The sequence below is a fragment of the Engystomops pustulosus genome, chromosome 6 (assembly GCF_040894005.1).
Source record: "Engystomops pustulosus chromosome 6, aEngPut4.maternal, whole genome shotgun sequence".
NCBI classification, from domain to species: Eukaryota; Metazoa; Chordata; class Amphibia; order Anura; family Leptodactylidae; genus Engystomops; species Engystomops pustulosus.
This window is the reverse complement of record NC_092416.1, coordinates 88,517,766-88,531,233: the sequence shown is the minus strand read 5'-3', so window position 1 is coordinate 88,531,233 and position 13,468 is coordinate 88,517,766. Positions and strand designations below refer to the sequence as shown.

The window sequence follows — 13,468 nt, the reverse complement described above, 5'->3', positions numbered from 1 at the left end:
AGGGTGGAACTGCTGATTTCACCTATGATTGGCTATCCGCATCAAGATCACACCACGCGTGTGCCAAAAAAGTGGCATGCGCAGAAGTGACTGTGCCGAGTGGCAAATAAAATTTTTACATGTTTACAAAATGTTTAAAACTTAGTTTACAAATGTTTATAAAAATGTGACCACAAAATATGATGAATAATAAACAGTAGAACTTCCGTGACAATGTTTGAAACATTGTCACGGACGTTCTGTTGTTTATTATTCATATTTTGTGTGAATTCGGGTAAAATTACCTGTAGAATTAAAATGGTAGAACAATAACAAAAATGGGAAAACCCCTTTAACTCTTAACTTACCTCAGGAGTGGTGGTTGTTCCAGAGGTCAGACCCTCATCAGTCCTAAAGTAATAGCAAATCGGAGCAGTATACTATGGAAATACCCCCTTTATAAGCAGATTGTAGTGCACTTTGACATCTAGATATATAAAAATATAATTTTCATTCTTTTTCTTCATTCTGCCCTACAACATATCAAAAGTTTTTTGAAATGACGGTTACTCTTTGAGGCTTATTATTTGATAAATAATGACACTATGGAATATGTTTTCTGTAATTGTTCATCTTGCACCATTTTGGTATGTATAACACTTGTTGAGTAACTTTTATTAAAGGAGCTGTTCATTATTTTATATTATTAGCCTATCCTCTGATCATCAGTATCTGATGATTTTGCTTGTAAAACAACCCCTACCAGTGTCAGATTGGTGGGGGTCCAAACCCTGCACTTCCACGGAAAAATATAATTTTCATTATTTTGCTTTCTTGCTTTTTACAATAGGACTTTCTTTATGTTACACCAACACCAATTCAGGCAGCTCGAGCAGGTAACACAGTCCATGCCTTGCTTCTGTATCGACGCAAGCTCAGCCGTGAAGAATTAAAACCGGTAAGAACAAAAAGATTTTCATGTGCTATTAAAGTATGTTTACGGTTATGTTTTTATAGTATTTTTATTAGATTATCTTGTAAGATGTTTCTATCCAAATTCAGCTGTGTTCTGGTAGACTACTAACTTGAGTTCAAAACATGGTGCAGGATGCACCTTTACCTTTGCAAATTTAGCTTGCCTTGTGCCTGTTATATAAAAAAAAAATAGCTCAATATATTGGATTTTCCAGAAATAAGAAATTGATGGTCTATCTTTTGGACAGTTCATCAATGTCATATTGATGGGAGTATGACACATGGCCTCAGTTCCTTCACTTCGTAGGGATTAAGCTCTGATACCAAGTAGTGAAGAGACCACAGTGCTATTCTGAACACTGCACTCGCCTTGAAGATTTCATATGTGACTCCCACCAATAGATATTAATGGATATCCTAGGATAAGTCCTTCAAAGGGGGTTTTCCCAAGAACTAAAGTGAGGCCCTATCCACGGGATAGGGCCTAACTTTCTGACCAGTGGGTGTCTTAATGCTGAGACCCCCACAGATCGCGAGAACAAGGTGTCCGTCGGACGGCCGCGCATGACCGTTCTGCTCCAATAATCTCTACTGAGCTTAATTGTCAAGCTTGGCACTCTGCGATTTCCGTCAGCTGCATAGAGTTTAACAGAGGGTTGAACGGATAATTTACGTCAGCTCTGTAGAGATTAATGTAGCAGAGCGGTCATGCGCAGCCGTCAGATGGACCCCTCGTTCTTGCGATCTGTGGGGGTTTGAAACCCCCACTGATCAGCAATTTAGGCACTATCCCATGGATAGGGCCTAACTTTAGTTTGTGGGAAAACCCCTTTAAATAACTGTATTTTAGTTGTAGGACAGACTGCAATGTGTCTAACTAGCTTATTAATTCTTTTTATAAGTCTGTATATTCTCCTTGGTGTGATATTTGCTATTACTTATGTATAGATTCTTACTCACAAGTCCCATAGTCCTTCTCCCTTCCGACTGTTGTATAGTATTTGTACTTGTATATTGTACATATTGTCTACTATTAACTATATCAACACATAATAAAAGGGACTGAAGAGATTTCTGAATACTTCAGAGCCAACAAGTAGGAAGAAGGAGAACATTTAGGATACTATGCATTACATAGTTTCATATATTTGCATGTTTTACTGATTCATGTAGTAATGGTCCTTAAAAAATAGCTGCACTGTAAAGAAAAGTGCATAAATAAATGAAAGTGGTTTTCTTGAATCAACTTTTATGAAAGTCTTGGTAGACTTCAGAAAGCTTCCAAGTATGGCACATTTTTTGATGTCATCATTGGGTTGGGGGTCTCGGTTAGATATGCATATCAACTCTTTTGCATTGTGTTATCTCCCCTTATGGTATCTCTGCGATGCATCTTTACTCACTGTAATAACTGGGTATAGAGCAGGGTCCCAGGATCCATTATCCCGCTGTGCTCATCCCAGTGGGAGCGCACCTTTAACACCACCCGTATCCCTGGAGAGGAGACAGGTAAGTGAGCGGGTGAAACTAAATCAAAGTCATTATCATCCCTTATGGTGAACAGGACTTAACAAAGACTAGAGTTTTTCTCTCCTTTTCTTCTAATGAGATTTGTGTGTAAGACTGCTGCAAGTAGGTTTTAGGTTCCGCATTTGGAGCTTAGATAACATGTTCAATTGGCATCACTCATATGCTAACCATTGTGTAATGTTGCATGAAAGAAGAAAAGCTCACAATATTCCTGTTCAGATGAGTTATATTAATCTAAATAATAAGCTCCAGATGTGTCCTGCAAAACCTAATGACCATTAAACCAGCAACCAGAGCTCGCCGGCGGGTGAAGGTTTGCCTTACTTTGTCTTTGCATGTACAAGCTAACATGGAAAAGTTATGTTATAGTGATTTTAATAAAGATCTTTCTATGGTAGCGGAACATCTATTGATTATGGTATTCTCTCTACCTTCTTTTCCCCTTCCCTCTCCTTTACTTTTCACTCTTTATGTTGTTTCATTCTCTGTCCACAATGTTAACTCATACCCTCCACCTTCAATATACACAATCTCATTTTAAAACTCTGTCTATTGTATTATCTTTTATTTAATTTTATATTTGCATCTCTCCAATTTTCCATCTTCTTCACACCCCCATCTCCAATCTTACACCTTCTATTACCTTCTCCTCCTTTCTCTGTACTTGTTGGTGTGTGGTTCTTGTTTTCCTCCTTATGCAGCTGATGATCCAAGATTGTTTGCCAATGTGTTCTGCTCAGTATGAGCGCATGTTTAACACAGCACGTATCCCTGGAATAGAGACAGGTAGGAACTATCTTGTCCATTACTAAAACCTTTGACTAATGGTAGGAAAAAGGACAGCCGAGGGTGGCTTCCATACTAGTTTCCAGTACAACACATTCCTTTAATATCTAGAACATAAAATATAAATGGATTAAAAGATTATGAAAGGCTTACAGACCACCCCAATGGCATCGGTCTCACTGGCAATTTGTCTCTATAGGGACATAATGAATTCGAGAAAAAGTTGTAGTTATGCATTGACTAGGAATTATCTTCTTCTCCATGAAGCTCTTGCCTTATTAGGTAAATTCACTAAGTAGAATGCAAGTGGGTGCTTAAAGGGGAATCCCAACTTCAGCAAATTAATTTTATTGTTTGTATTATAAAAAGTTATAAAACTTTCCACTACATTTTCTGTATCAATTCAACATGGTTTTCTAAATCTCTACTTTCTGTCATTCTTTAGAAAACTTCTGTTTACTTTCAGTGGATAGAAATCTGACCATGGTCACACTGGTGCACATCTCACTATAGTTTTATTACAAAAAATGGACCAATTGTCACGGCAGGGGGTTTATTGCTCAAAAGGACACAAGCTGCCACTGGCAGAAAAAAAATTACCCATATCCGGACAAAAAAGTGTGTCATAATATATTATAAAACATCACTTTTATTATTCACAAAGCTAAAAAATGTGTGTGGTAGCATTGCTACAAAGTGCTCTGGGGAATTGATATTAAAAGCACAGGGGGGTAGGCTCAATAAGTCAAGGACGAGTGTTCACTCACTACTAGTATGTCACAGTATCGCCAAAAGGCGATGTGTGCGATCTAAGATCTCTGGGACATAGATGTTGCGTGACTAAAGAGATAGCAGACTCCGCTGGAGTAGCTGGGTCTAAAGTGTTGTGACAGATGTTTACCTGTTCACACACTGCACTAAATCATGTTTCATAGAATCAAATGGACATCTCACTTGTATTCATATATAAAGATTATAGACCAGTTGATGCTACCCCTCTGTCAGTATATGTGGGTTAGTCATATGGCATGACCAGAGCCCTGCACTACGATGAGTCTGTGAACAGATAACGTCCTATTGTTCACACTATTGCTGTCCCTAAGAGACCAAAGCTAGGCTAGCTGTATATTGTGATTTGACTTAGAACCTAACCACACTGCTGATTAAAAAGAAATATGCACTTTAGTCCCCCAACATGTTTCACCAGCAAGCTGGCTTCATCAGGGGTAGGGCTATTAGTGTCTTTATCATTATATGTTCGGCGTTGTCTCGCCGCTGACACTAATAGCGCTACCCCTGATGAAGTTAGCTTGCTGGTGAAACATGTTGGGGGGCTAAAGTGCATATTTCTTTTTAATCAGCAGTGTGGTTAGGTTCTAAGTCAAATCACAATATACAGCTAGCCTAGCTTTGGTCTCTTAGGGACAGCAATAGTGTGAACAATAGGACGTTATCTGTTCACAGACTCATCGTAGTGCAGGGCTCTGGTCATGCCATATGACTAACCCACATATACTGACAGAGGGGTAGCATCAACTGGTCTATAATCTTTATATATGAATACAAGTGAGATGTCCATTTGATTCTATGAAACATGATTTAGTGCAGTGTGTGAACAGGTAAACATCTGTCACAACACTTTAGACCCAGCTACTCCAGCGGAGTCTGCTATCTCTTTAGTCACGCAACATCTATGTCCCAGAGATCTTAGATCGCACACATCTCCTTTTGGCGATACTGTGACATACTAGTAGTGAGTGAACACTCGTCCTTGACTTATTGAGCCTACCCCCCTGTGCTTTTAATATCAATTCCCCAGAGTACTTTGTAGCAATGCTACCACACACATTTTTTAGCTTTGTGAATAATAAAAGCGATGTTTTATAATACATTATGACACACTTCTTTGTCCGGATATGGGTACATTTTTTTCTGCCAGTGGCAGCTTTGTGTCCTTTTCATCTCACTATAGCACACAGTATGGATTTATCTCTGTGATATAACGAGCAGTGCACCTGTGTGACCATGATCAGAGTTCTGTCCAATGGTAGTAAACATAGAATCTTTCTATACATTTAAACATTAACATTCATTTGCTGAAATAGGAATAACCACTCTGGGGGTTTGTCATCTGCATTCAGCTTAATTTTCCTATAGTCTTCTCTAGTAAAGGAATGTCTTGTAGCTTGGAAAGAAGCATAGAAATCGAGTAACTCTGATGTCATAAAGAATTTTAACAAATTGTCATGTGTGATTCCCCCTTTAAAAATCAACAGAACAATGTCCATATTGTGTTCCTCACCCTTTCCACAGTTATGGCATTTTGTGTTGTGAAGGTCCATTTGAAAAATCCTCTTTTAGCAAAAGTGAATTGTGCCAAAACTATCCTCTTCCTGTATCTGCCCTGAATTAGAGTCAGATTTAGTCTGCCCATAGCCTTCTGTTTTTTAAAAATTAAGTAATTTAGCAGTAAGTCCAGTGAGATTCCTACAAGTAAATCCACTGAACACTGCATTGTGTATTTAGAGGATGTATATAGGGAATAGCCTGGCAGCTCTCCTCACATTGAGGAGCATGGAGAATGTAATACGTAGTAGAAACCAGCAGTGAAATATATAAAGTTATAGTTTGTGCTTTGGGAGCATAAAGGGTTAAAAAATTATCAGTTGAGCGAAAAGTATCCAGAGATTGATGGTGGGAGGAGGGGCTGTAGAGGAGTGTATGAAACAGCTTGAAGTGCAGAATCACAGACAGGATGGAGGTACTTTTGAACAGGGAGGACATTGTTCCACACCATTTTGTGTAGGAGACTTTTGTGTCCACTGAGAAGAACACACTCACCTACACATAGAGAGCACAGTCACGTGACCTCCCCCTCCATCTTCCAGATCAGGCAGAGAGCAGCATTCCCTCTCCCTCTGTGAGTCCGTAGAGTTGTATACAAGATGAGGATTCACAGGATCAGCATAACCACGGGAAGAAGCTACTTTGGGAATAGTCTAAACTAAGGATGAACGCAAAGAAATTGCTGTATACAGACAAGCAATTTAGCACTCAATACCAAAGATACATTTACCGATCTCTAAACTAGTGGACAGAAACGTAAATGCCTGTTAATGACTCCATTGTAAAGATTTCATAGATCATTATTCCTAATCTTATAGCAGATCTCACGATAAAGTACATGTGATGGAATTCAATACACTTTATAAAATCCTTTGCCATCAGCAAGTAGCATATAGGAAGTTATACATGTTAACATCACTGCTCTGCATAGTTCTCTTTACTAACAATGCCTGTATTCTATGGCCAGATACCATCCAGCACTTTTCAGACAGCAAGCATATTGTGGTGTACCACAAAGGCCGCTTCTTCAAGGTCTGGGTTTACCATGGTGGACGCCTGCTGAATCCTAAGGAACTTGAGATCCAATTCCAGCATATTCTAGATGACACAGGCCCTCCACTGCTGGGAGAAGAGAAGTTGGCTGCTTTAACTGCCGGAGACAGGTGAGAGGTCCTTTTGGCTATAGTAGGGTGCTTATATGTAAGGGAAGCGATTAGGATGCCTATAGTAGCCAACGATATAATGGTGATGTGAAAATAAATATAACACACTTTTCTGCTCCCTAAAGTGCTTATTCATTTTATTACTTTAAGGAATAGAGATACCTGTGTATAAATAAGTCAGAAAGGGACGGCACAGAAGCATCAGTCATGGCATTTGGTTACCATCAGGGAATTTCTAAAAATAGGTGGTTTGATCCCTTTGGCAGAAAAGTCGCCTTGCATGTTCATTGAAATCTTTTTTTTTTTTTTTTAAATCAACAATAAACTTTATTAAGGGAAACATGGAGATACAGCATACACATGAGATAAAGCATACATAGGTCAGTCTTGCAAGACCCAATTTAGAAGGACCAAAGGGAGGCATGAGTCCAAAGTAAACATAATTAGGCCTCAGCGAACAAAGATGCATCTCCACAAAACTGTAACTGTCCTCAAATTTAAACAGAAATAGAAAACAGAGGTATCGATCTGGCTTATACAGCAGGACAAAATAGGTATAACAAGCAGTGAAATACACAAAAGGATTTCCCCAGCGTGCACCTGCAGCCCATGGCCGCCAAAGGATCCAGATCCAAGACACAATAGAGATGGCAGAGACTTATAGTAAGGACCCAACTATGTAGCTAAGTAGGAATTTGAGTGGCAGCAGTAAATGGCAATTCAAGCCATTTGTCCCAGATAGCATGAAATGTAATTTTTTTCCCCAGTGGATAAATATCCTTTTTTTTAAGGGGGAGAGCAGCATTAACTTATTTAAGCCAGTTTGCAGTTCAGCCATCCAGATACTGACCACCGTTTTCCTGGCACAGAAAAGGGCTTAAATAAGGAAAGCATGGTCTGTGGTAGAATGGAACAATTCCAGGTCCACCAGTAGTAGGCATACCTTAGGATCTTCAGGGACTGCTACTCCCATCCTTTGGAACAGGAATCTACAGACCTGTTCCCATTACCCCTTAACCTCAGGACAAGGCCACTTTAGGTAAAGAAAGGTACTTGAGGTTGTGGAGCACTTGGGGCACAAGTCTGGAAAGCCTGGGACGAGTTTATTAACTCTGGCAGTCGTTAGATATGCACAATGGAGTATGTACATCTGTAACATTTGGTCTCTAAGATTAGGAGAAACCAATTTAGTCATAAGAGACCGCAATATCCAACTCCTTATCAGTCAGAGGGCTGCTCTCCCAGCGTGCCCTTACTGGGACAGGTGTTTGCTTAATATGGGTAGATAAGAGATCACTATACAGGGGAAAAAAAGGAGATGGATAGGGAAAGGATTATCTACCAGTTGATCCCCTGGGAACTGGGCATTTATGGCGTGCCGAAGCTGAAGGTACAACATGTGGAAAGAGTATGGCACGCCATCTAATCCTTTTAGTTGCTGGAATGACAAAGAACAACATCCGTACAGATATCTAGACACCAAAGAAAGCTTAGGCAGGGCAGGTTTATTTCATAGGGGGTTGTACCTATCAAACCCAGTCGAATAGCAGTGGGAGCGCACTCTGGCCCATAAAAGGAAGAACTGGCGCAATTTGGGGGGGGGTGCCCCTCTAGTTTTTCTACAAACAGAAGGTATTCAGGTGACACAAAAAGGTCAGAATAGTTTTCAAGATGAAACATCTCGGGGAAATGAGATTATTATTATTAGTATAAATTAAAATCAGGGACCCCCTCTTCCCAGGAACGGAACTGCAAATGAGTGGCCACCCGTGGTCTATTATCCCCCCCAAACAAAGGAGGCCACACAGCTGTTTAATTTGTGAAAAAAATGGCATGTAATGTATACAGGTGACTGCAGCAGGACATACAGGACTTTGGGTAGAAGAATAATCTTGACTAAGTTCACCAGAGCAGGGAGGGAAAGGTGGAGTTTTGACAATGCCCCAGTACGCTGGCCAACCAGAGCCAACAATGGAGAACGCATTCAACGAATTTCAGTCTTTTTCTTAGAAGTTAGGAAGTCTCTGACCCCTTTGATAATTATTTTTGTTCATGTCGTTTTCATATTCTCACTTTAATAGTCATAGATGTGCCCTGATTTTACTCATTCTGATTTTCCTTCTTCAAGAACAACGTGGGCCAAAGCTCGTAAGGCTTATTTCCGCAGTGGGAAGAACTTGCAGTCCCTGGATCTTATAGAGAGAGCAGCCTTCTTTGTTACTTTAGATGACAGCGAGCAGGGTCTACGCACAGAAGACCCAGTTAACTCTTTGGATTCCTATGCCAAATCTCTACTCCATGGGAAATGCTATGACAGGTGAGGAAATTTTTTGACTGCCTTTTGATAAAGATATCGATAGCAATTTGGTGGGGGTCAGACATCCAGCACCCTAGTCGATCAGCTGTCCTTGGCCGACTCCAGAGCTGGAACCAGCTCGGTCTATTGTGATGTGGCCTTGATGGCGTAGTTGTAGTGCATCATCACAGCATGCCAAACAGGATTATATGTGTGATTTATTTTAGCCATTTTTTTTAACATGGGTGAAAATATGAGGAGGCCAAATATTCATTAAAGCGAGCCTGTCACCAGGAATGTCATTTTTATTTGGTGACAGGTTCCAATAGCTTATGCTATGCTGGTTTTAAAAATGCCTTTGTCATCATTCCAAATCATTTCAGTACTTTCTCATTTCATGTTACCTGGCTCCCTGCCAATAGCTTGGGTGAGTCTTGGGAGGGGGGTGCACAGCCTGTGTGCCTGTATCTGTCTCCTCATGCATTCTTCCTCTACCTCCACACCATCCCCCTCCCTCCCCTGCCTCCTCAATGCACATGACAGGAAGTGGGGAGGAGTGAAGGAGCTGGAGGACCCAGAGGCACACGGGCTACTGCTGCTGAAGCATGTGTGCCTATAGATCAATACTTCTCTTGTTCTGTCACTGACAAATTACCCCTTCTTTTCCTCTACTTTTTTTAGATGGTTTGATAAGTCCTTTTCCTTTATGATATTCCCAAATGGAAAAGTGGGATTGAACGCTGAGCATTCATGGGCAGATGCACCCATCATTGGACATATGTGGGAGGTAAGAGCAAAGGAATCTTAAAACGCTGATCCCAAGCTACTCCTGGTAAAAGGGGTTGTGCGGGTGTTTAAAAAAAATATGTAGCTGGCCTGGGAGGCTGTGAAACAAAACAACTCGTACATATCTTCTCCAGTGCTCCTGGTGTCCCGCGCCGCTGAACGCCGGTGCCGTGTCCCTGTTTGTTTACAGAGGCAGGCACACTTTTACAAATAGGCTCACTTCAGTGATAGGTACATTGAGCCTGGATGCCATCTGCTCATCACAACTGTTTAATGGGGATGCCATACCCCCATTTATTGCATATTAATGAACAGTCCAATGAATAGGTAATTAATGGTATAAGCCTGCAAATCCTGACCTTCCGTCCTATAGTGTCTGCTGGGTGAACCAGAGATCAGTTTTCAGTATTTTTGGTATTTATACAGTAAAGCAGCAGGTGTAAAAGTAAATGGCTAAAGTGGTTCTTTAAGTTGTCTAAGATCATCACACCACATGACACTTTGAAAGCTACAAATACATTTTATTTACATATGTAGGTTATCAAACAAAGGATGAATAAATTTATGTTGTCAGGGAAGGATGTACATTTTATTTTCATACACTATGGGTAGTGTGCCTCACAATGGTCAGATAAAGCTAGAAGTATGCCAAAGGAACAGTGCTAACCAATGACCTGATGATATAGGAATAAAGTATTATGTTTCTTTAGACTGTATCTGCGTTTAATTTTATCAACATATTTCTTTTTCCACCAAGTCCATGTTGGCCACAGATTGCTTTCAGCTTGGGTACAACAATGAAGGTCACTGCAAAGGGCAAGCAGATGCCACATTGCCTTTACCACAGAGATTACAGTGGGAAATATCTGACGAGGTGAGTTTCAGAGGCTTTGGGTTTTCTTGTCTGCATGTTCGGGATTTAACATTTAATTACTATTGTAATACACCTCATATGTAAAGTCCTAACTGAGACGTCTGGAAGAATTTTTATTTGTGATTCTTCACGTATGTTCAGGCAGCTTGTATAATTCTCTCCTTATCCCTAAAATAGTGCAACCTACAAAACACATCTCATGGTCTTCCAAATGGTTGCATCCGGTGACTTGAAATTGGACAGACTCGAGGACTGTCTGTGACCAGATTAAAAATAGTCTAGACCTTTCTTCTGAGATCCTCATGAACACCATTTTCTGGGATCCCCTTCATACTCACAGTGCTTTGAAGGGCCTGTATTTGCTGCTGAGCAATAATAGCTACCATCCAAGCTTTCTAAACTACTGGCCATTAAATTAATAACTTGTTCAACATCCAAAAAACATGAGGTTAATTGATTAACATCTTGCCTAATACAATCCAGGGCCAGGGTAACTGTTCAAACCATAATACAATTGTATCCAGATTCTCCTCACTATCATCTGCTCTAGGACTTGTAAGTCCATTGCCTGTGACATGTGGCCATCATGTGGGACATCACCTGGATGACCTTGAGGTGCACATTCACTATATGTTAGTGCCCCATCATCTGCTGACTCTTAGCACTTTCCTTATTCTTTTAGCTGGAGGTGGTGTAAAAATAATAAAAAACCTAATACTTACCTTTGTCCTTTCCTCCAATCCAGCACGGTGCTTTCCATCACTGCCAAAACAGGAGGGGTTTCTGCTCTAAATGTGGTACAATAGCCAACACTCAAAAACTATAATAAAAAACAAAAACTATGATACAAAGCAAAACAAAGAGGTGTCATGAGGTGGGTCTAAATGTTATACAATACGCAACCTCTGTTGGTATACAGACTCAGCAGTGACATCACTTTTGCATGCAGCCAAACCTTGTACAGGCTGCTGATTGGAACAGGATCACACTGATGACACAGTGTCACCACTGAGCCTCTGTATACTTGCAGAGGTCGTGGTGAGGGGTGTTGCCGTACTGGATCAGAGGCAAGGACCAAAGTAAGCATTAGTTCTTTATGTTGTTACACCACTATGGCCAGTAGTAAAACAAAAAGATTGATGTTGGACAACTTTTTAACCGGTTAAGGACCGGGCCCTTTCCTGTTTTTTCATGTCCATTTTTCACTCCCCACCTTCAAAAATCGATAACTTTTTTATTTTTACACGTAAAGAGCTGTGTGATGGCTTGTTTTCTGCGTAACAAATTGCACTTCATAATGATGGTATTAAATATTCCATGCCATGTACTCGGTAGCGGGAAAAAAATTCCAAATGCAATGAAAATGGTGAAAAAACGCATTTGCGCCATTTTCTTGTGGGCCCCAAATGACATGTCTACTTTATTCTTTGGGTCGGTACGATTAAGAGGATACCAAATTGTATAGGTTTTATAATGTTTTCATACATTTACAAAAATTTTTTTTGATTTTGCCAACTTCTGGCGCTAATAACTTTTTTATACTTTGGTGTACGGAGCAGTGCGTGATGTCATTTTTTGCGAAATTTGATAATATTTTCAATGATATCATTTTTAGGACTGTACGACCTTTTGATCACTTTTTATATATTTTTTTAGATTTTTCAAAATGGCAAAAAAGTGCCATTTTCGATTTTGGGCGCTATTTTCCGTCACGGGGTTAAACGCATTGAAAAACAGTTATCATATTTTGATAGATCGGGCATTTTCGGACGCGTCGATACCTGATGTGTTTATGATTTTTACTGTTTATTTATATTTATGTCAGTTCTAGGGAAAGGGGGGTGATTTGAAATTTTAGGTTTTTTTTATTATAATTTTTTTTTTTTAACTTTTTTTTATTTTTACTATTTTTCAGACTCCCTAGGGTACTTTAACCCTAGGTTGTCTGATCCATCCTATCATATACTGCCATACTACAGTATGGCAGTATATGGGGATTTTCCTCCTCATTCATTACAATGTGCTATCAGCACATTGTAATGAAGGGGTTAAAACGAAATAGCCTCGGGTCTTCGGAAGACCCGAGGCTACCATGGAGACGGATCGCCGCCCCCCGATGACGTCACGGGGAGCGGCGATCCCAGGTAAGATGGCGGCGCACATGCGCCGCTATCTGTTTGAGGCTGCCGGCAGCTTTGCCGGCAGCCCACGCTGTAAAAGCATCCGCGATCGGTGCTAGCAATATGCAGCAAAGACTTACCGGCTATGGAGAGGGCTCAGCCCGTGAGCCCTCTCCATGCAGCGCGACGCGACCGCCGCCGTGAATACACGGCGGGCGGTCGCGAACCGGTTAAACTTTTCGTCATCTGATATTTATTATAATTGATATGTGATTGGATCAAGAATGCTTACTGTAGGTGGTGTTGCCTCTGCTGCTCCTCTAAAATAAATTAAGTATAGGATGCTGCCCTAAACATGGTCACCACGCTGGTCGATTTATCAGATAAAACTTCAGGTGGAAGAGTAAACCAAGGATGAATTAATGGGAGTCTACCACCTCCTTAAAGCATAACTGTAAAGCTATAGTGATTTTACCAAATTATTATATCGTGATTCCCCCTTTGAAAACAAACAGAACATCCTTTGTGCTGCTCATCCTTTTCTTTCCAAAGTTTTGGCATTTTCTGTTCTGAAAGTGTTCGACAAAAATCTTTCTCACTAGAGGTGAAGTGG

The 13,468-nt window shown here is 40.4% G+C and overlaps 1 protein-coding gene across 3 annotated transcripts in view; it reads left to right on the top strand.

Moving 5' to 3' along the window:
- The window catches only part of CPT1C (carnitine palmitoyltransferase 1C), a 58,218-nt gene that overhangs the window by 32,125 nt on the left and 12,625 nt on the right, over positions 1 to 13,468 (top strand). For 2 of the 3 annotated variants that reach the window (XM_072110294.1, XM_072110293.1), the window contains exons 8-13: positions 830 to 937; positions 2,376 to 2,463; positions 6,584 to 6,779; positions 8,908 to 9,096; positions 9,757 to 9,862; positions 10,619 to 10,735. In XM_072110294.1, the coding sequence (XP_071966395.1) occupies positions 830 to 937; positions 2,376 to 2,463; positions 6,584 to 6,779; positions 8,908 to 9,096; positions 9,757 to 9,862; positions 10,619 to 10,735 (804 nt within the window). Of the gene's footprint in view, positions 1 to 829; positions 938 to 2,375; positions 2,464 to 3,185; positions 3,271 to 6,583; positions 6,780 to 8,907; positions 9,097 to 9,756; positions 9,863 to 10,618; positions 10,736 to 13,468 lie in introns of all 3 variants that reach the window. The other variant, XM_072110295.1, reaches the window with a different exon arrangement.